The 21,041-nt window shown below is 40.8% G+C and overlaps 1 protein-coding gene and 2 non-coding genes across 4 annotated transcripts; all 3 read right to left on the reverse strand.

Annotated features, from left to right (window-relative positions):
- Nucleotides 1-136: 136 nt before the first annotated feature.
- si:dkey-28b4.8 (sarcoplasmic/endoplasmic reticulum calcium ATPase 2) lies at nt 137-19,980 on the reverse strand. Of its 2 annotated transcripts, XM_058640741.1 has the most exons (25): nt 19,554-19,980; nt 18,123-18,178; nt 17,375-17,494; nt 15,796-15,813; nt 15,626-15,708; nt 15,409-15,513; nt 14,911-15,049; nt 12,632-12,798; nt 11,380-11,535; nt 10,574-10,715; nt 9,922-10,088; nt 9,590-9,678; nt 8,109-8,211; nt 7,884-8,015; nt 7,672-7,797; nt 7,344-7,565; nt 7,066-7,177; nt 5,947-6,185; nt 5,354-5,574; nt 5,077-5,279; nt 4,870-4,955; nt 4,205-4,338; nt 3,596-3,713; nt 2,934-3,062; nt 137-2,850 (listed from the first exon to the last, which is right to left on the reverse strand). In XM_058640741.1, coding segments are annotated over exons 2-25 (3,201 nt in total). In that variant the 5' UTR covers nt 18,124-18,178; nt 19,554-19,980; the 3' UTR covers nt 137-2,661. The 2 variants fall into 2 exon arrangements, with proteins under 2 accessions (XP_058496724.1, XP_058496725.1); XM_058640742.1 differs by lacking the exon at nt 18,123-18,178.
- On the reverse strand, nt 8,743-8,815 carry trnav-uac (transfer RNA valine (anticodon UAC)). Its single transcript has one exon. It is a non-coding gene; the product is annotated as a tRNA-Val (tRNA).
- On the reverse strand, nt 9,087-9,159 carry trnav-uac (transfer RNA valine (anticodon UAC)). Its single transcript has one exon. It is a non-coding gene; the product is annotated as a tRNA-Val (tRNA).
- Nucleotides 19,981-21,041: the final 1,061 nt, after the last annotated feature.

The following is a 21,041-nucleotide window of genomic DNA, read 5'->3' on the forward strand; positions in this document are numbered from 1 at the left end:
GCTTTGTGTTTTTTAATGAATTTATTGTTATGCTGCCGGTATAGGTTGCAAATAAATCACTCTTCTGTGTCCACCGTACTATGAAGATCTCCCTAAGACTGCTGCAAGTAAAGAAATCTCTCTTGACATGGAGGAGTTCTTCTTCAATTCACTTCAACCTTTATTTCAACAGGCAAGGCGGTCAACAACAACATTTACGTCGCTCCCAAAAAACCCTCACTTCTACTCACCTCACACCTAGAAACACGTGGGGGTCTCAGCTGATAACAGTAATAATAATTAATAAATAATAATAATATAGTTGTGAATAGCAAAAGTGTGATCAAACTTGGTACACTGGGGATTTGTCACAGTATGCAGGACAAATGAAATTAAAAATAAATATTAACTGCATCTATGTTTTGGTACAAAAGAAAAGAAAAAAATAAGAACATTAGAGGCTGCTAAAGAAGAACAGTATTAATAAAAATATAGAAAAGAACTGTAAGAAATGACAACAAATGTTATCGAGGAAATAAAACGAGTGTAATAAACTGTGCCATGTTGAAAGAATAGGGTCTAAATTTTATGAAATAAAGTTATTAAATTGCCAAAGCTAAACTGGAATTTAAATTAAGAGAATAGTTAAAATTTTATACAATAAAGTAAGTTTTATGGGAAAAAAAAGGAGGGGAGGGTGATGAACAAACAATAAGTTGATACAATACAACAATACAAAGTCAAGGTCCTAACATTAAATACGTTTGTTGTCCTCGCACGCAGCGTAAATTCAACAACTTCATCAGAGCCGTCCGTTTTGAAAATGAAGAAAAAGTAGCAGATATTGATCCAAAGGAACAAAGTCAACCGTAAAAATGTAAATGATCCGACTCGACTGTTAAAGACGACTGTTAAAGGTCTAATTTATTTGTATAATTATTTCAATTATTTGACTTCGAAAAAGCCGTATATATGTGTGTGTGTGTGTGTGTGTATATATATATATATATATATATATACATACACATATATATATATGTATATGTATATTTCAGACGTGGGCCTTGCTTTGAGGGGAGGAGGACGCCATCTTGTGCCAGCAAGAGCTTGCATATTGCCTTTTTTTTTTTTTACTACGGGAAAGAGGAACGACATCCTTTCTGGTATACAAAGGCCACCGTAGTTTCCAGTTTCCTGACGCACTTAAAAAAAGGGGTGGGGGTGTGACTATCTGCAGTCTCACCATTAGATGGCACTAATTCTGTCACACTACTGGACCTTTTAAGCGTCTTTGAGAACGACATGATGACTAAGCACGAGCCTGTGCTTTCTATTATCCAATCCACTTACATTAAAAAGCTGCTTTATGTAGCATTTTATTATCAGAAACTCATCAACACACTGTGTGGTTCATGGTCTGGTTCCGATCAAAGTACGTCCTCTTTACGTGCATATCTACCTTTTTTAATTAAGGTTCAAAATGACAGGATTAGTGCTGCAATGATTATTCGATTGTTAATCAATGACTAAATCAACTATTTTGATCATCAATGAATCAGTTTTAGAGTTGTTGTTGTTTTTTACAATTCATACAAGATTTGTGATTTTTCAGCTTCTTAAATATTAATATTTTCTGGTTTCTTTGCTCCATTTGACAAAAAAACTGAAAAGACATTCGAGAACATCATGATTTCCAGGTTTGGTAAACACTGACGTATGAATGTGAACGTTTTCTAATCTCTGAATGTGTGAACGTTTTCTAATCTCTGAATGTGTGAACGTTTTCTAATCTCTGAATGTGAATGTTTTCTAATCTCTGAATGTGATTTCAGGTTTGGTACATTTTCCTACATTTTATGGACAAAAGAAAACATTGAGAAAATAATCAAAAATAATCATGAGTTTTAGCCCTAGACAGGATTTGACAAACTGTTTGACAAATCATCAGACTGCCTGGATTTATCCTGATTTTACGGCTGTAGAATTGTCGAGAAAAATGTTAAAGAGTGAGTTCTTCTGCTTCCTTTTTTTTCCAAGATAACATTCACTTTTCCATATCTGACAGTTATTCAACCGTTTACTGAGAAGCTGATGTCACAGACTCTTGTCTGGTGAATCTTGTCTGTAATTGGACGGTTGTTGAGCAGAAGTCTCGAGGTTCTACCACATTGGGCACAAAGTTCGATTTCTCTGCTTTCCTGTAGTTTTTTTTTTAATTTTCTCGCTACCACAGACGGTCCAGAAGTTACAGTAATGAGTAAAGTACACATGCCAACAGAAAGGTTAAGGCGGAAACAACAAGCTGATTAACGCTAGCATACTAACTTTCTAATGTCCATCATGCAAGCACAGAATCTTGAAAATGTAATAAAAATTAGTAGGTTAGCATGCTATGCTAATATGAAAAAGAGGTGGTGGACGCAAGCGTCAGCCAACGTTAGCATGCCCGCGGCAAAAAACATGGGGAGTCGACATGTGGAATAAACTTTTTGATAATTAGCTACATAAAGCACCTTTTCGTGACACTTTCCCGATTGTCTACTTTTCTAGAAAACTCTCTTCTTACCTTCTCAAATCTTGAGTGTTTATCAAACTTCCACCTTGCCTCTCGCTTCCTGAAAACGTCTTCCACAAACTTTCAACCTGCCCTCTCACAGTCCCCCTGTACCCCTCTGTCTTCCATCACTCCCAGAAGATGTTAGTGATGTCAGAGTCCAGGCTGAAGATCCAGGAGACTAGCGGTGCGGAGATCAGCACAAATGACCAGGACACGCCCTTCAGGCACTGGCGTAGCTTCCTCATCACGCCGCTAACAAGTCCCCCACTAGCCCTTGTTCTCTGCTCCTCCTCCTCATCCTCCTCCTCCAATATCTGTTTGAGTCAGAGAGTTGTGGGAAGTGTTACTGGAAAATAAGCGTGCAACATAAAGTACAGCAGCATTGTCGAGCACCGACCTGGTTTCCCGGCTCGATGTAGTTGCGGGCCAGGAACTTCAAGGCCTCGTCCATGAAGATGACAGGAAGTGACATCTTCAACACCACCACCCACTGAGGCCACGACAGAGGGCGGATCTGGAATATCATCTGAGGATATGGACAGACGGATGAACGGTGAACGGACGCTCTTAATCCTCCAACTCTCCCCGCACCAAAGTCCATAGAGAAAACCACTGTTTTTAGCTGAGACACAGGAGCTGCCTCGTTTGGTCAAGTTTGTTTCATGTGTATATATATATATATATATGTATATATACATATGTATATACTCTACATATGTATACACATAGTTTTGCAATAGTATCCTCATTTGTGTTTTAACCATGTGTAAATTAACAAAATTAAATTAACAATATCGAGGATGTAAATGACCGATAATCTAGAGCACACTGGGTAAATTAAATGTTCCCCTTTTTTTGTGATTTTTGTACAATTCTGGACAAAACTTGAAGTTAATCACTTCATTTGTTTTATAATAAGATGAAGTCTGTGTGCATACAGTACTGTGTTTCTTTGTCTTTGAATCCTTAAGTTTAAAGACAATAAAAAAAGAGTAAACTGTTGCTGCTGTGTTTCTCCCCATTCATGCTACAAATGGTCCTTTTCATTAAAATCCTTACCGGCAGTGGGTCAACATAAAGAATGAGGAAGTGTAAGGCCATGGACAGACAGATGGCGCCAACCAGCCATGGGTTTGACCAGGGAGGCATTTTCAGCAGGGACTGATTTTCTGAAAGACTGGAGCACAAAGAGAAAATGTATTCATTCACTTTCTCTACGCTGTCTCCAAATAAACAACTGACTGTGACATTTATCCTACATGCCGTGTGTCGACGTTTTATACCAGCAGAGGAAATGTGATAAAGAACTTTGAGCTGAGGTTGAGTAGGACTTTTTGGACAAACCCGTCTTTGTACAGCCTGATGAAAATGATTTAGAAGAAGAAGAAAATAAAGTAAAAGTGCTGGGAAACAAACGTGAGGCCAAACGGAAAAGGTTTCTTCTTCATCTACATCTACGACACAGTCTGAAGTCTTTTAATAATTAGTGGCAGGCTGGACGCTGAGAGGACACGGTCACGCTGCCCTCCACAGCTCAGAGTTCTCCACCCCTGCTCAGCCCAAAGCTCTCGGCAGCTAAAGAAATCTGCACCAAGTCATTGCTGCTCCAGGTTCAGATACAAGAAGACCGCAGTGTCGGATAAGCAGTGGGCTCTGTGTTGTTCTGACCTGTTCAAGGCGTTGCACATCTCTATGGTGACCAAGACAGACAGAGCCATCGTCATGGGAAACGGAGACTCAAAGACCGAACACTGCACTCCTGCAAACTCCATGTGGCCTTCACTGCACTGTAGGTAGTGGGACTGTGGAGGGAAACAAGGGAGTGAACAATAATGGCTTGTTTTCTCTCAACATTCACCAAAAGAAGAAGCTTTTTGTTAGATTCTCAAATAATCATCTTAGTTATCAATTCATTCTTGTCTTTTAAATGCACTTTTATTGGCAAATCATTTAATTTACTTAATGTAATCACTTTGAGTTGGCCTGTGTATGAATACAAATAAACCTGCCTTATTATATTAAATCACAGACCAAAACACCTGATCAATGGCTATGAAACTCAACAATCCACTATTATACGTTCTGTTAACTGCTACAAACGTTCAGGATGGATCAACAGATAATCACTTTAATTAGATGCTCCTGACGCACATTTACGACCAGTGTGCAGTAATTGAGACCTATATTTTGCCACTTTGCCGTTTTACAAACAAATAATACAACAAAAACCACTGAACACCAGTGTTCTCTCCAATCTATACTAAATATACAGCTTTATATGTAAACGTGATGCAGTCAGCATGTACTGAGGAGCGGTGCAGTGATGTGTTTACCAGCTGATAGAAGGAAAGTTTAGGTCCATCATGAGCCGCCATGAACCACCAGGCAGCAGCTCCAACTGTGGCTGCTCCCACGTAACCTGCGGAGGAGGACGGTGAGTCACTGAACATGTTCTAAAACTACAACAACATTGTTTGGAGAACACACAGTAGACTTTGTGTTTGTATCAGATCCACGGCAGTAACTTGCTGGTGACTCACATCCGATGATGAGGTAGCGACAGAACAACCAGCTGGAGATGAGCGGCTCTTTGGGGGAGCGAGGAGGACGAGACATGATATCCAGGTCGGGAGGGTTGAAGCCCAGGGCTGTTGCTGGGAAACCGTCAGTAACCAGGTTGACCCATAACAGCTGGACTGGTATCAGCGCTTCAGGCATGCCGAGGGCGGCGGTCAGGAAAATACTGAGAGGAGAAAAGAAGATCAGTGACTCGTTGAAAACGGTTTAGGTCCGGGCTGTTTTTCCGTCTGGACTCACCAGACCACCTCTCCTATGTTGGAGGATATCAAGTATCTGATGAACTGTTTCATGTTGTTGTAAATGGCTCGGCCTTCCTCCACGGCCGCCACGATGGTGGAGAAGTTGTCGTCGGCGAGGATCATCTCGGAGGCCGACTTGGCCACGGCCGTGCCGCTGCCCATGGCGATGCCGATCTCGGCCTTTTTCAGCGCCGGTGCGTCGTTCACGCCGTCACCTGTCTGGACATCGGAGGATGTACGATAGGAGTTACTTCAGCAAAGGGGTGCAACGGTTCAACAAGTCCACGGTTCAGTTTGTGGTGTGGTTTTAGGTCACGTTTTTACTTTTTGCCTTTTTTTTGCACATTAAGGAGAAGAAAAACATTTGAAATGTTCACAGTCTGGTTGTATTTTCTTTTGAACAACAATAACATTATTCTATTCGGTGTATTATAGTACAAAGCAAACAAAATACTTGCAGCAGGATGTAAACATTTGTCACAATGCACTGCACATGTAACTGCAGCTCTGCTGATCTCCTCAAATCTTTGTGTTTGTCTGAATTTGTGGGAAAGTGAACCTGTTTCTTTCAGACGGAGTCGGTGCACTCACCATGGCAGTGATGTCACTCAGGCTCTGCAGATATTCCACTATACGACTCTTGTGCGCCGGCTCCACGCGCGCGAAGCAGCGTACCGTGCGGCAGGCCTGCCGCTGCAGGTGAGGGGGCAGCTCGTCAAACTCCCGGCCCGTCAGGCCTCCGTTGACCCCGCCGCCCTCCTGCTCCTCCTCCTGCTCTGTGATGATCCCCACCCTCCGACAGATGGACAGGGCCGTCCCTTTGTTGTCACCTGCCGAGAGAAATTCAGCGCGAGGTCAAGCCAGAGGCGAAGTCTAGACCAGTTGATTCTCCAGCTTTTAAAAAGTAACGCCATCACCAACATTAAAATACAGCGGTGAAAAAACGCACAAGTAAATGGGGAGAATATGTAATATGCCAACTCCAGACAGAAAGGCCCCTTCATGCCACACTTGAATAAAAGGTGAGGACATCAGTCAGTTTCAATAGAAAACTCATTAAATATAGTAAAATCCATCATGTGCAGTTTTTAGGTGACAAAATTACCCATTTACACTCTGGCAAATGTTTGTGTTTGGTTTTCCGAGCACAGGGCATTGTCGAACATTCATAAACATGTAGTGACAGATATGTATGTACTGCAGGCCTATTTTTGAATGTTCCTACGGCTGCGAACTCTGTAAAAGAAGCTGATTTTCTGATAAAACTCACCGAGTCTCAGCTGCTCTCTCATGTCTGTGCGTTACGCACGCGTCACAAAGTTGACTTAGAGAATCGTGTGTTTATTGTGTGATGGCTGCATTTCTAAAGCACTGCAAGTCAAATCTTGGCATCAAGCATAATCTCAACACAGTCAAGTGACGTGAAAATAGCCGATGGCCTCGTGCTCGTGTTGTCTGTTGGCGTGGGATTGAACTTTTGCGTCTCTTGAATGTCCAACTCTGTCCCACCTGTAAAGTGGACTGGCTGCTGTCTGATGTTTTATTGAAATTTTACCTACACCTTTATTTTTAGACAAATCGTCTGTGTGGCCCACAAAATACCAGCTCTTTTCCTTTGTGGCTCACAAGCTTCTGAAGTTTCTGCATTTCTTCTCCTGTAAATGAATTCATTTGTTGTTAAAGTGTTGCACCGGTCAGTGTCAACTGCACCTGTGATCATGATGACTCGTATGCCAGCCTGCCGACACATTCGGACTGCGCCAAGCACCTCTTTCCTGGGGGGGTCCAACATGCCCACACAGCCCACAAAGGTCAAGTCCGACTGGGAAGAGCAAAGAGACGGAGGCGCAGTTAAGCTTCAGTACTTTCTCCAGCAGGGGTGAAGTTCCACTGAAACATTTATCCACACTGATCTGATACATCAGCCATCATCTTCATCACAATCACAACAACATCATCATCACCACCAACGTCCTCATCATCCTCACCTCATATTCAGCAAAGCCGGCCGTGTTCTCTAGGTTGAGAGAATGGATGTCCGGCGGCGTGTCCCTGGTTGCCATGGCGAGGCAACGCAGCGTGTCCCGGCCTGACCCCCACTCCCTCACAGTGGTCAGGAGCTGCTCTCGAACCGCGGGTCTCAAAGGCACGCGGGCAGAGCCGCTGACCCGGATGTGAGTGCAGCGCTCCAGCACGCTCTCTGGAGCTCCCTGCACAGAGACGAGAGGACGGGGGCGGTTAGACGGCATGGCATAAGCAGGGGGGAGGGGTCACATGACGAGGGGCGGGGTGTGTGTGTGTGTGTGTGTAACTGACCTTAACAAACATCTTGTTTCCAGAAGTGGACCTAGTGAGTTTATTGGACGAGCAGAAGACGGACATGGACTTCCTGTCTCTGGAGAACTCCAGCGTGATCTCCTTCCTCATCAGCTGCTTAATCACCTGAAAACAACCCATTAAAGCACAGCTACAGTGTGTGTTTCCTTTTATTTTGTAGGATTCAATGTGTGACACAAACACACACTTACAGAGCAGCAGGCCGTAGCTCTCTCAACAGGGCTCAGTCGTCTCAGGTCTGTGTCGAACACGTTCATTTTCTCCACCAGACAGCAGAGGGCAGTCTCTGTTGCCTCCCCAACCTTCTCATACACTCCCTTTGCCTGTAATACACACACACACACACACACACTCAGTCAGTCAGTTCACTGTGATCAGCTGTAATGGTCTGCCTCGTCGGTTTGATCACTCCGTACTTCGTTGAAGTCCAGTGACGAGTCGTTGCACAGCGCACAGATGGAGGCCAACTCCACCAGGCCTTCGTACCGACTGCACTTCACCCCGGAGCCGTCCTTGTAGCTGGAGACACGACAGAGACAGAGACACATGTAGAGGACGAATAATTAATGAACACAGACAACTGGAGAAGAGGGACGCATGCATGTTGATTTAAAAAAAAACAAAACAAAAAAAAGCCAGATGTTAATTTGAGGGTTATAAATGATGGCTTTTTAGTCATTTTAAAGTATCCATACTGTCACAGGTTAAAGCTGATTTCTTCTCCATTGCTTGACACTTTAACTAATTGTTTGACGCCTAAGATGGCGGCGCGCAATATCACACTAAGCGCTAATCGTGTGGGACATTGTGTACTGATTATGCAATCATTTGTAAGGACCTTTCCAGGACCACTTCCTTCAAATTCAAGGACCGAATGTGCCGACACAGCTTAAGATGGGAGGACATCGCTGTACATCAAGCATGAGACATGAGACAGTAGGTGGCGTCGTAACAAATGAGGGAGACATTTACCTAAATGTCAACTTCACCTATTTCAAAAGGGACCACTCAGTCAGGATGTGGACTCTTGTCCAAGAGCTGCCCAACATCTGATTCCACTGGGGTTTGAACCCAGGACCTTCTGCGTGTAAAGCAGACATGATAACCACTACACCATGGAACCTGTTTCTCCAGGATTCTACTCGTAGAAAACCACTTCTTTATTTGTTACGTGTTATATAACATGGAGTAAAAAATAATAAACACAGATGTTTCAGAGTGACCGGAGAACGAGAAGTGAGTGGTGGGTTTGCAAGAGTGTCGTTGATGTAGTTAAGAGAAACACTGGCGTCAACACTGTTTAACGTTGTGTTTGTCCTCCGGTTTTAAAACAGAGGAATCCTGAAGTAAGTCATTGAACCTAAAGGGTAGAATATTTATTCTGTCTTGTTCTCTGGTTCCACTGGGGTTTGAACCCAGGACCTTCTGCGTGTAAAGCAGACGTGATAACCACTACACTATGGAACCTGTCCACGAAATGATGTTTGCCATTCTGACGTCAGGATACTGAGACATGTCACCGTTTGATTTAAAGGTACAGTAGGCAAGGAAACACTTTGTTTTAACCTTGCTTTTATTTTCTAATCTCTGAATGTGAACATTTTCTAACCTCAGAATGAGAAAGTTTTCTAATCTCAGAATAAGAAAGTTTTCTAATCTCAGAATAAGAAAGTATTCTAATATCAGAATGTGAACGTTTTCGAAACACTGCACTCCACTTGTAATCCACAAGATTATGTTTACCGTTCTGACCTCTGATGCAAATGGAACGCAGCAAAAGCGTCTGAAAGTGACTTATTTCAAAGTGTTTTAAGATGGAGTCAAAAAACAAACAAACAAACAACTAAATCAGGCTTAAAGGTTAAAGGGTTAATGGTTAAAGGTTAAGGACACTCACACTTCCCCTTCAGGGGCGTAAGTAGATCCAGTCACTGTGAATTCGCTCAGGTTGCAGCGATCTCCTGACACACTGTCCACCACAAACATCTACACACACACACACACACATTAGAAGAAGACTTGAGGTTAGTTTCACATGCCGACATTTAAGGACAACGTCAATGAGATTAAGCATTTAAAGTTCAAAAATGTGCTGTATGTCACACCCTACTGTTATTGCACTGAATGTAAACTACAGTGAATTGACTGAAGCAACAAAAACACACAGGAGGCACATGAGGCTGACAGTTTTAAGACAAAGCGGACGTCAAGTGAGCGATGTCGTCTCACCCTGCAGACGGACATCTGGTTAGTGGTCAGGGTTCCCGTTTTGTCGGAGCAGATGACAGACGTACAGCCCAGCGTCTCCACTGACGGCAGGCTGCGGACGATGGCGTTCTTCCTGGCCATTCTCCTGGTGCCCAGCGCCAGGCAGGTGGTGATGACCGCCGGGAGACCTGAGAGGAGAACACAGCAGGCACGTTGGCGATCAGAGCTTTTCCCTGTTCACAGAGCTCCACAGGTTACCCTTAGCTGATGCTGGCCTATAAAGTGCTTCATGGGTCTGCTCCCACCCACTTAAATGCTCTCCTAAAGGCTCATGTTACCCCTCGACGAATCCAACCATCAAAGGATTGTCGTCTGCCGGTGCCAACACACCACGCACAAGACAATCCAGACTCTTTCCATGTGGAGTTCCACGCTGGTGGAACGACCAACCGAGCGCTACCAGAACAGGGGGCGTCCCTGTCTGTCTTCAACAAGCTCTTAACGACCCAGTTCTTCCAAGATCATCTTCTCTCCTAACATTCGGACATTGCATCAGAGCCATAGTTAGCATAACTCCTCCTCTGCCACTTTAAGACCAACAAGCTTCTTCACAGTGGTTGGTATGTACGTGCCTCGCTCATGGACACATGTAAGGTTACTTGTTTGTATTTACCCTCTGGGATGGCAGCCACAGCCAGAGCGACAGCAATCTTGAAGTAGTAAACCGCTCCTCTCAGCCAGCTGCCTCCGTGCACCGGGTCGTTGAAGTGACCCACGTTGATGGCCCACACTGCCACACAGATCAAACTGATAACCTGCAGGGTTTCAAAGCAGGAGGACGACGTTCAGTTAGAGGTCAGAAGCAGGACATTTGCTCTATAGATCACTGGTTCTCAACTTTTATCTTGCGGATAATGCGGAACCCATATTTTTATGACTACCACCTCTGTTTACAAACAAATAAGAATAAATGACATTTAAAATATAATAAATCATTGCCAAAAAAAAAACCAGGGTATTGTATTGGATAACCCACAGTGAAATTAAACTCTTAATATCTGCTGGAAAAGAAGTATTTCAGCATTATTCAGAATATATTATGTTCTGTGAATATTGCAAAGCAAAGCATTCCCTTCAATTTTAGAAACTCATTTAATCTTTGTGTTATTATTTACTTTTAATTTCCCTGTCACACACAGAAGAGTCACCAAGCAGCCCCTGAGTCTTCTTTTCTGAGAAATCCAGCCTTTTCTGAAACTAATGTCTTATGTACTTATTATACAACTTTGGCTTTGTCCTTTATATAACTCTTCACTGTGTGATTAATTGTTAATTATTTGTATTCTTCAAAAAAATGTGGCATATTTTGCAAATAACAGTTATTACATTTACACCAACAGAGCTTTGCAACCCCACACATTGGTCAGGCACCTCCACACCTCCACACCACACATACAAAACCCCCACATGAGTTCTTGCCTTTGACAGCTGCTCTCCAAACTGGTCGAGCTTCTGCTGCAGTGGCGTCCTCTCGGGATCAGTGGAGGCCATCTCATCTCGGATTTTCCCGATCTCTGTCTGCACTCCTGTTGCCACGACGACCCCGATGGCTCGCCCTGCTGCGATGTTGGTTCCCTGGGAAAAGGAAAAAGGTCACTGATGGCGAGACTGATGTCAATGCTGTGCTGTGAGATTATTATGTTTTATGATGGCAACATTTGACACAGTTTTCAAACAGACAAAAGGTAAACTGATTTCAATGCTCACACACACACACATGCACGCACGCACGCACACATACACACACACACACACACACACACACAAAGTAATCATGTCTTTCTTTCTCTGTAAACACTCAGATGTGACGTCAGGATACTGAGACATGTCACTTTTTGATTTAAAGGTACAGGAGGAAAGGAAACACTTCATTTAAACCTTGCTTTCATTTTCTAATCTCAGGATGTGAATGTTTTCTAATCTCGGAATGTGAATATTTTCTAATCTCAGAATGTGAACGTTTACTAATCTCTGAATGTGAATATTTTATAATCTCAGAATGTGAACGTTTTCTTATATCAGAATGTGAATGTTTTCTAATCTCTGAATGTGAATATTTTCTAATCTCTGAATGTGAATATTTTCTGATCTCTGAATGTGAATGTTTTCTAATCTCTGAATGTGAATATTTTCTGATCTCTGAATGTGAATATTTTCTAATCTCTGAATGTGAATATTTTCTGATCTCTGAATGTGAATATTTTCTAATCTCTGAATGTGAATATTTTCTAATCTCAGAATGTGAACGTTTACTAATCTCTGAATGTGAATATTTTATAATCTCAGAATGTGAACGTTTTCTTATATCAGAATGTGAATGTTTTCTAATCTCTGAATGTGAATATTTTCTGATCTCTGAATGAGAATATTTTCTAATCTCTGAATGTGAATATTTTCAGATCTCTGAATGTGAATGTTTTCTAATCTCTGAATGTGAATATTTTCTGATCTCTGAATGTGAATATTTTCTGATCTCTGAATGTGAATATTTTCTAATCTCTGAATTTATCTCTGCATTTTTAAACATTTTCCTACATTTTGTGGACAGAAGAAAACTCGATCAATCGAGAAAATAATCGTCAGATTACTCAATTCTAAAAATAATCCCTAGTTGTGACTGTTGACAGAACGTCCAAGTGCAACTCGACAGACTACAGATGTTGAGACTCACAGAGAAGAGCATGTTCTTCTTGTCCTGGTTGACGGCTCGTGGGTCCGGGACCGGGTCCGTGTGTTTGAGCACTGACACGGACTCCCCCGTCAGGATGGACTGGTCCACTCTCAGAGTGGTGGAGCAGATGGACGTCAGCCTGATGTCAGCTGGGACCTTGTCACCCACTGTGGAAGTGAGAAAAACCTAAATGAACATATTTACATAGAGGTGGGAGAAATCGTCCGTTTATCTCTGAAAAGATTATGAAACAGCCATAATCGGAAAAATAAATTAAAGAAACATTTGAACAACAATTTGGGATGATAATTGATATAATACAACTTGCATGCTGTGTATTAGTGTTTAGAGAAACGAGCACCAGAGTTTCAGAGAGGAAATGACGTGACCAGGATATGAAGACAAAAACAAAACAAAGATAAACTGCCACTCGCGAAACATCTACATTGTGTAAACTGTTTACCAGTGTTTATGAGACAGAGAGTCACAGAGAAACCACAGGCTGCACAGATGCTTTCTGTGAACACTGTTGGAATAATGAGGTGTGTGTGTGTGTGTGTGTGTGTGTGAAAGCACTGGTTCCCAAACAACTGGGAGATCGAGAAGTTTACTGAGAATATTTCTTGCACCAAATTCAAGCACTCTTATGTCTATTTAGGGTGATTTTCAAACACTTTCAAGGATTTCAAGGACCCATGGGAACCCCTGTCTATCATTAGATAGACATTAGATAGACACCCCCCACAATAAAGCTACAACAGTGAGTCTGTAATGAAACACAGGCTTTGTCCTGTGGTTCCACCTCTGGTTACTGTCACCGAGTTCCCACACTCACACACAAATAACCCGGTTTCTCTCTCTCTCTGAAGCACTAAAAATAGCTGTGGTGGGTATCTGGAGGATTTAAGAATTTTCTTTTCGGGTCAAGAGGAATTTTTATCTATTCTAAATGTCCCTTGATTTATTTTTGTCCCATTATTTTTTTTTCTCATTTTAATGCTCTAATCAACATAGAAAAGTGGATCGGCTTGCTTTGTGCAAATGTTTTTTTATTGGGACAATATCAATATATATATATATATATATATATATATATATATATATATATATATATATACATATATATATATATATATATATATATATATATATATACATATATATATATATATATATATATATATATATATATATATGGGAAGTGTTGATCAGAGTCTCAAAGGGGGTTCTCTTTAAGTTTGGGAATGGCTGCTTAACACTCAACTGTGAGGATTTGCACCTGGATCGGCACATTACATGACATTACTAGATACAGGACAGACCTCAAGCACAGTCCAACTGAATGACAAAGATTTATACACAACGGGCCATTAAGCAACATGTCAGATTTACAGCAAATTAATATATACACAAAATCCTTCTGAGACCGGGGGCTTTACGATCTACTCCGATGACATATTTTCCACAAAGGCCTTTGCGAGTCTCTCACTGGGTTTCCATTACGAGGGTTAAGTAGTAGCTGCAGGTATTCAGACTGTGATGCTTGCCAGAAATTCATGTAGGAAAAAGCCACAGTCACGTCTAAAGAACTGCAGCGGAACAACATTGTGCTTGAATAATAATAAAAAAAGAAAAGGTCTGTCCATGCTCAAAGGATTTTCTGACTGGTGGCCAAAAACGTCAACGACTCTCTTTTTTTCCAGTGGTCCTTCATTTACTTCATAGCAGGGTTTTGTTTGGGGGGGGGCAGGCTCTTAGTGGCTTTTAGTTCTAATCCCCTGTGTTTGGTGATATTTTAAAACGAGGCCCCCATTTTTGATCTGTTCCAGTTTGCTCCGTTTCTGTGACCTCTGCAACCAGAGCAGGCCACAGCACACACTGACACTGACGCCGCACAACCAGGTCAAATCAAAGGATCCAAGAAATAGATTTGAAAAATCAGCTGCCAAACTAAAGCTTCTAATGCCTGAGCCACACACTCAAGGATTGTTCAAATCTGACTTGATTTGGCAAATGGAGAACAAAGTAAATTGTTAAAAAAAAAAACTGGGATCTCATTTCTAAATGACGACGATTCTTCTGCATTTTATTTCATGAGCTGCGTCGTCGTCCTATTTCCCTCTCTGAGTTTCCTTGTCGCCGCCTTCTCTCTCAACACATGAAGTGCCTTTGCGTCACGTGATTCAGTGGAAGCTTCTGTCAGTTGAGAGTTTACGAGCAGCGACGCTGCAGAGCACAGGAGGAAGTGCTCTGCAGCGTCCTCGTGTTTGTCGTCTCACCTGCGACTTCTACAATGTCTCCAGGGACGATGTCCCGCGCTCTCACTCTCTGGACGCTCTTCTTGTCCTGTCTGTAGACTTTGCCCATCTCTGGCTCGTACTCCTTCAGAGCCTCGATGGCGTTCTCTGCGTTACGCTCCTGCGGGATGACATATGGAGTTTTGTTGTTGTTAAAATCTGATTTCAGACCAGGACGCAGAACAATGAATCTGTCATGTGAAAGACGAAACTGACTCATCACCACTTCATCTGTTAAAATATAACCGTTTAATAATACTCTTCGGCTTTCGAGCCAGTGTGTGACGTTGATTCTACCTGTTTGTATTGTACGACTTGTTTATTTGTGTTTTTATATTCTCTACAGTATTTGATTGTTTTATTGTTGTTTGTTTTTTAGGTCTTTTCGGTGGTATTTTTCTATATTTCATTTCTAATGTATAGCCCTTTGTTTCAGCTGTCGTTGTTTTAAAAGTGCTTTACTGATATATCACATTTTACCTGCCACACTCCTACAATAGCGTTGGCGATGAGGATGAGGAGGATGACGATCGGTTCAACAAAGGCTGTGATTGTTCCCTCTCCTTCTTCAAACCAAGCCAGAATCTACAAAAGACAAAAAACTGAGCGACAGAGCTGACAATCTTTTTTTTGCTTGTGCTTATCACGAGGGTTAAAACTGAAAATGACGATGATGTGTGAATGAATGACGCCTTACAAAGGAAATGCACGCAGCCAGCAGCAGGATTCGGACCAACAGGTCCTCAAACTGCTCCAGGACCAGCTCCCACAGGGATTTGCCTGCACAGGGATATGAAGACACCGTGAGACAGACGGGAAGACACAGAGTAAAAAACAGATGAGACACACTGTACACAGATAACTCACCTTCTTCTGCAGGTAGTTCTGGGATCATATGAAAACAGAAAGCAGAGATGAGGGAGAAAAGGACATAAATGTTATTCATTTCATAAATATGAAATACCATGTACATACATTACATATTTAAAGTGATATATTAGCCGTTTTCCCAGACACGAACAGTGGAAAATTTGTTTGCCGTTCACCGTGTGGGTGAGACATGTTCACAACAGGCAACAGGTAAACAACAGGTAAATATGATTCAGTAGCAGGAAGTGATTCGTTTTATGCCAAGACAGTTGGACGCAATTGCAATATTGTGCTAGTAAAGTGGAGACAACTGCAAATAGGGTTGAAGTTTGACTTTAAACACAAAAATGCTAGGGGTGATACGATATTATTCCGATATTTAGGTCACGGTTCGATATTATTGTGAGTATTTGTGAAATCACATATATACTCATGCAACAGCTCTAGGGAGAGTGAGCATGTGGCGCCATCTAGTGGACTGAAACGTCATTGATATTTTTATGCTAATCCACAAAATATTTGATGTTGATTTGATGTTTGAAACATCACTCGAAAAGTTATTTAAAAAAACAACAACTCGATACTTGGCATCTCAAAAGCTTTTATGCCAAGACAGTTGGACGCAACAGCAATATTGTGCTAGTAAAGTGGAGACGACTGCAAATAGGGTTGAAGTTTGACTGAAAACACAACAACGCCAGGAGTGGGAATCGCCAGGGAAACGATGATACGATATTTTCCTGATATTTAAGTCACAGTTATATATTATCCCTTCCCTTAACACTATCTAGTGGACTGAAACGTCAACTGATATTTTTATGCTAATCCACAAAATGTTTAATGTTTATTCGATACACCAGTCTTCTTTTTTTTTAAATGATACATCTCAAAAGCAATATAATATCGCTACGCAAGATATCGCAATATTTCACTGTATGAATTCCCCCAGCCCCAAGTTTAACTTTAGTGATGAAAAAAAGGCAGGTGAAGTTGGGCACTGCACAGTCTGGTTATTGATTAAATGTGTACTAAGGTTGCAATTGTTAATCAATCATTAAATGAACTATTTTGATCAGTGTTTAATACGTATGGGTTAATTGTGAATATTTTCTGTTTTCTTTGCTCCATATAATAAATAAAAGAAATCAGTAAAACTCATACATCTTTAGTGTCTGGACAAATGAGACATTTGAGAACATCATTATTTTGAGGTTTGGGAAACACAGATCAACATTTTCCACATTTTCTAGACCAAACAAGTACTCAGTTAATCGAGAAAATCGACAGGTTAATCACTTAGAAAAATAAATAGAAGTGTGCAACGTGAGGAGCAACTTTAGCAAACATTTGCATTGTCACAAACAACTTCTGGACTTTAGTGCATGTCTGGAAGTAGCTTGTGATAAGATAAGATAAGATAGCTTTATTTATCTCACAGTGGAGAGAAAACGGCATGAAGGCAGTATTTTGATGGTAATCATCCACACAATGTGACATTTAATAACCAAAATAAGAATGATTTATCTTTGTGAACAAACAAACAAACAAACAACAAAACCAAAAGAGGAAAAACTACCATTGGGTCCCCATCTCTCCCTGTTCTTCTTCAGCTGCTCGCAGCTCAAGCCTGTGGACTCGTTGACATAGAAGAAGCCCAGAACCTCCTCCACCGTCTTAGTGTGAGCATTATCCATCACTGTAGACAGGAAAGAGAAGAAAGACACCATCAACACAGATATCAAACCGTCACTGTACCGACTTACAGAATCCAAATTCATTTGCCGATTTAAAAATTAAATCTTTTTATGCAACTTTCTCCACTTTTAGGGCTGAAACTACCAATTACTTTCAGAATCAATCTTCTCCAATATTCTTAATTAATTAGTTCATTAATTAGATGTTAGGTCCATAAAATGTCTGAAAAAGTTTTAAAGTATTAGTCAAATCTCAAAATAATGACACTCTCATTATGTTTTTGCCCACAAACCAAAATTAATCCGTTTGAATGATTTCTTTGTTCTATGGAGCAAAGAAACCAGAAAATATTCACATTTAAGACACTGAAAACATATTAATCTAGTATTCAAGTCACTGTTGCGGGCATTTTTGCTTTTACTTGCCCCTATTCATTCTTGACTCAATGTAGTGTCTTTAAACTTTTAACATTTGATTATAGTATGTAATCGATAATGTGGACCAAATTAGATTTTATTTGATCTACTTGCGGGTTTTGACCGAATCAATTTTTTATTTCATCCCTATATAGCCCCACACACCATTGACAATTGACAAATGACAATTAAGACATAAACCCAGAGCATTACTTCGCAGGGGAATGACTCCAGGTACTGTAGAGCCAAGCAACCACACAGTCTGAGGCCTGCAGAGAGAAACAGGCCCAAGAGACATCATGACTTACAATCCACAGGGTGTGAGCTGACACTGTGAGAAAACAGCTGTGTTGCATCACACTGGACAGTGATTCTATGTTATTAGGCTGAGCTTCTCTACTTGGATGCAAAAAAATAATATCTGACAGTTTTACTTTTAATTTTAACCAGACCTAAACAGCCATAAGCCCAGGGAGATTGAAACCACTTTTACAACATGATTTAACGTGTCTATATGAGGCCTAAACAATGGAATATATGCACAGTCTCGTCCTGGTTTGCAATAAGCCAGTCCAACTATTTCCAGTAACAGCCAGTGTCTGCAGAAGTGACCAGAAGTATTTAGCACCAAATTATAGAATTGCAGTGCACAAGAGCTGAAACAATTACTCGATTACTAAATAAATCGTCAACTATTGTGATAATCGATTTGAAGCTTTTCTTCATGATTAAAACAAGATTTCTGATTCTTTTAGCTACTATTTTTAAGTCCACATCTGTAAGGCTGGGACTCACAGGGTGACCTTACAATGCGATACGTGATACATGGTCCACAATACCGATAATATTACCTGTGATAAGCGATATGATTTTGCAGTGTGGCAACTTCCGTTTTATTTTAGTAATTATTCATACAGAACATGCTCTTTTATGACTTGATTTAAAAGCTACATTTAGAGATGGACCGTCCACGTTCAATACATCGACTTTGTGAATAAATAGATAAATCCTGCATTTTTTTTTTTTCATCAGTTCAGACAGATATCAGTGATGTATCGCTACCACATGATTGTCTTGCAATACATTGATTATGACAAAATCATGGCATCGTGATATTATTGGCATCATTTATGGCGTATTGTATCGTATTAGTCTGGTGTCCTGTGATTCCCAGCCCTAATAATAATAATAATAACAATAATAATAATGATAATAATACATTCACATTATATGGATGTGCCTTCTTCTGTATTGTTGTTATTGTCATTATTATTGTTGTTATCAGTATCGTCACCATCATCGTAGAGGTGTAGCCTAGCGTAAATTGTGCGTGATAAAGATGACAACGCATTTACTCGGAACTGCTGAGATTTGCCGAGATAATGGCGAACGCTATATGAGCCGTATGTACAAACGACATAATAAAATAATAATGTTAATACTAATAAATATGAATACACAAATAAACAATAATAACTATAATATATAACAATATGAGCCTCTGTACTACAAGCTAGCAGCTAGTTTAGCTTAACGGGAATGTGTGTGTGTGTGTGTGTGTGTGTATGGAGGTGACAGGCTAGCAGCGGGAGAGCTAGCCGTGTGTTGTAACGTTAATCCGCCGACGATGAACAGGTTGCTCACCGGTCACTTTGTCCGTGTATCGTCCGTCTGTGTCCACGTTTATCTCCACTTCAGTCGGGATTCGTCACGGCGACATGCGTTTTTAGTTAAGTACGAGACTCAGCCACAGCGAAGATATATATATATATATATATATATATAATTTTTTTATTTAAATAATCTAAATAATGCAATTTCTACAGTAGTTCTCTACTGTGGCAGCGATGAGAGGACAAACAAAACCGTCAAGGCGTTTCCATTTGTGTTGACACTACGATGTAAGCCACGTACAGATGTTGTATGATACGCGTATAAAATAAGATAAAAATAATAATAAGGCGTGTTAAAGGCAAAACATATCTCTATCCGCTTTTATATATCCAGACAACATTACTGTCTACGCTGGCTGCTGGAGGACACAGCATCATCTCGCGTCAAGTTAAGCAAAAGAAAACACAAAATCGGCGCAACTTCCTGTAATGACTTTCAAATTAAAAGGCTCCCTCGTCCTTACGTCCTTTGATGGTGATGAGGGAAACTGTGTAGTTGGCAGTCTGTGTATAAAGTACCTTAAAGTAATACTTGAGTAAAAGTAAATGACTTTGGTAGAAGTTGAAGTCACTTGCGAGTTGTCTTTCAATCCGAAGGTTGTGGGTTCAATTCCTGTCTCGAAGCGTGTGAATGGGTGAAAACTGTGGTGTAAAGCAGCTCATCAAAGCTAGAAAAGCTCTTTATAAATACAGACCATAATACTTTTACTCCCACTACATTTCCTCTAACTCTCTTTGTTACTCGTTACTACCAAATAAAATCTTTAAAATCTTCCAAAAAAATTGGTGTACACATTAATGTAATTCATGGTTAACAATAAAATATAAGAACTCACTACACATATCCATCAAGTGCCTTGTGGCAAATTATTATATGGCTGCCATCCGTTTTATCAAAGAACACAGAAAGTATCAATATTGGAAAAGTAAAAGTTGCGGGAAATATAAATAACTTGTGCCAGGTACGCCCCCCAAAACCTCAGAAATTCCGAGCTCCGACTACAAATGGAACACACCGTTAGCCACGTTAGCTAAAAACCTGTCCATAATAATGCTCTGCACATTATTTAGCTCACACAAGTAGCGTAGCACCATGTCCTCATGTGTATGTGAAAAAACAAAACAAGGCAGAAGAGCAATGAAAAGAAAAAATAGCAGTGTTTTCACCAGTAGCAGCCATCTTGAAATCCTATGTTGGGGTCGGTGAGGTTGCTTGACTTTACGAGTTGGTAATCTAAGTTGGGGTGGGGGGGGGGGGGCATTTTCTTCCCTCAACTTACAAATTCTGATTTCCGTCTACAAGTGGAACACATTATATGTTGACAGGAGGAAACAGTTGTATGCGAAAAGGAAATAGCTGTATCAGAAATGATGAATCAGCGAGAAATCTCAAAACCTGACATAAACAAGACAAACTGATGTAAAAAAGAAAAAAAGCCATTAGTCATTATTATAATCA

Source organism: Solea solea, chromosome 10 (assembly GCF_958295425.1).
Source record: "Solea solea chromosome 10, fSolSol10.1, whole genome shotgun sequence".
NCBI lineage: Eukaryota > Metazoa > Chordata > Actinopteri > Pleuronectiformes > Soleidae > Solea > Solea solea.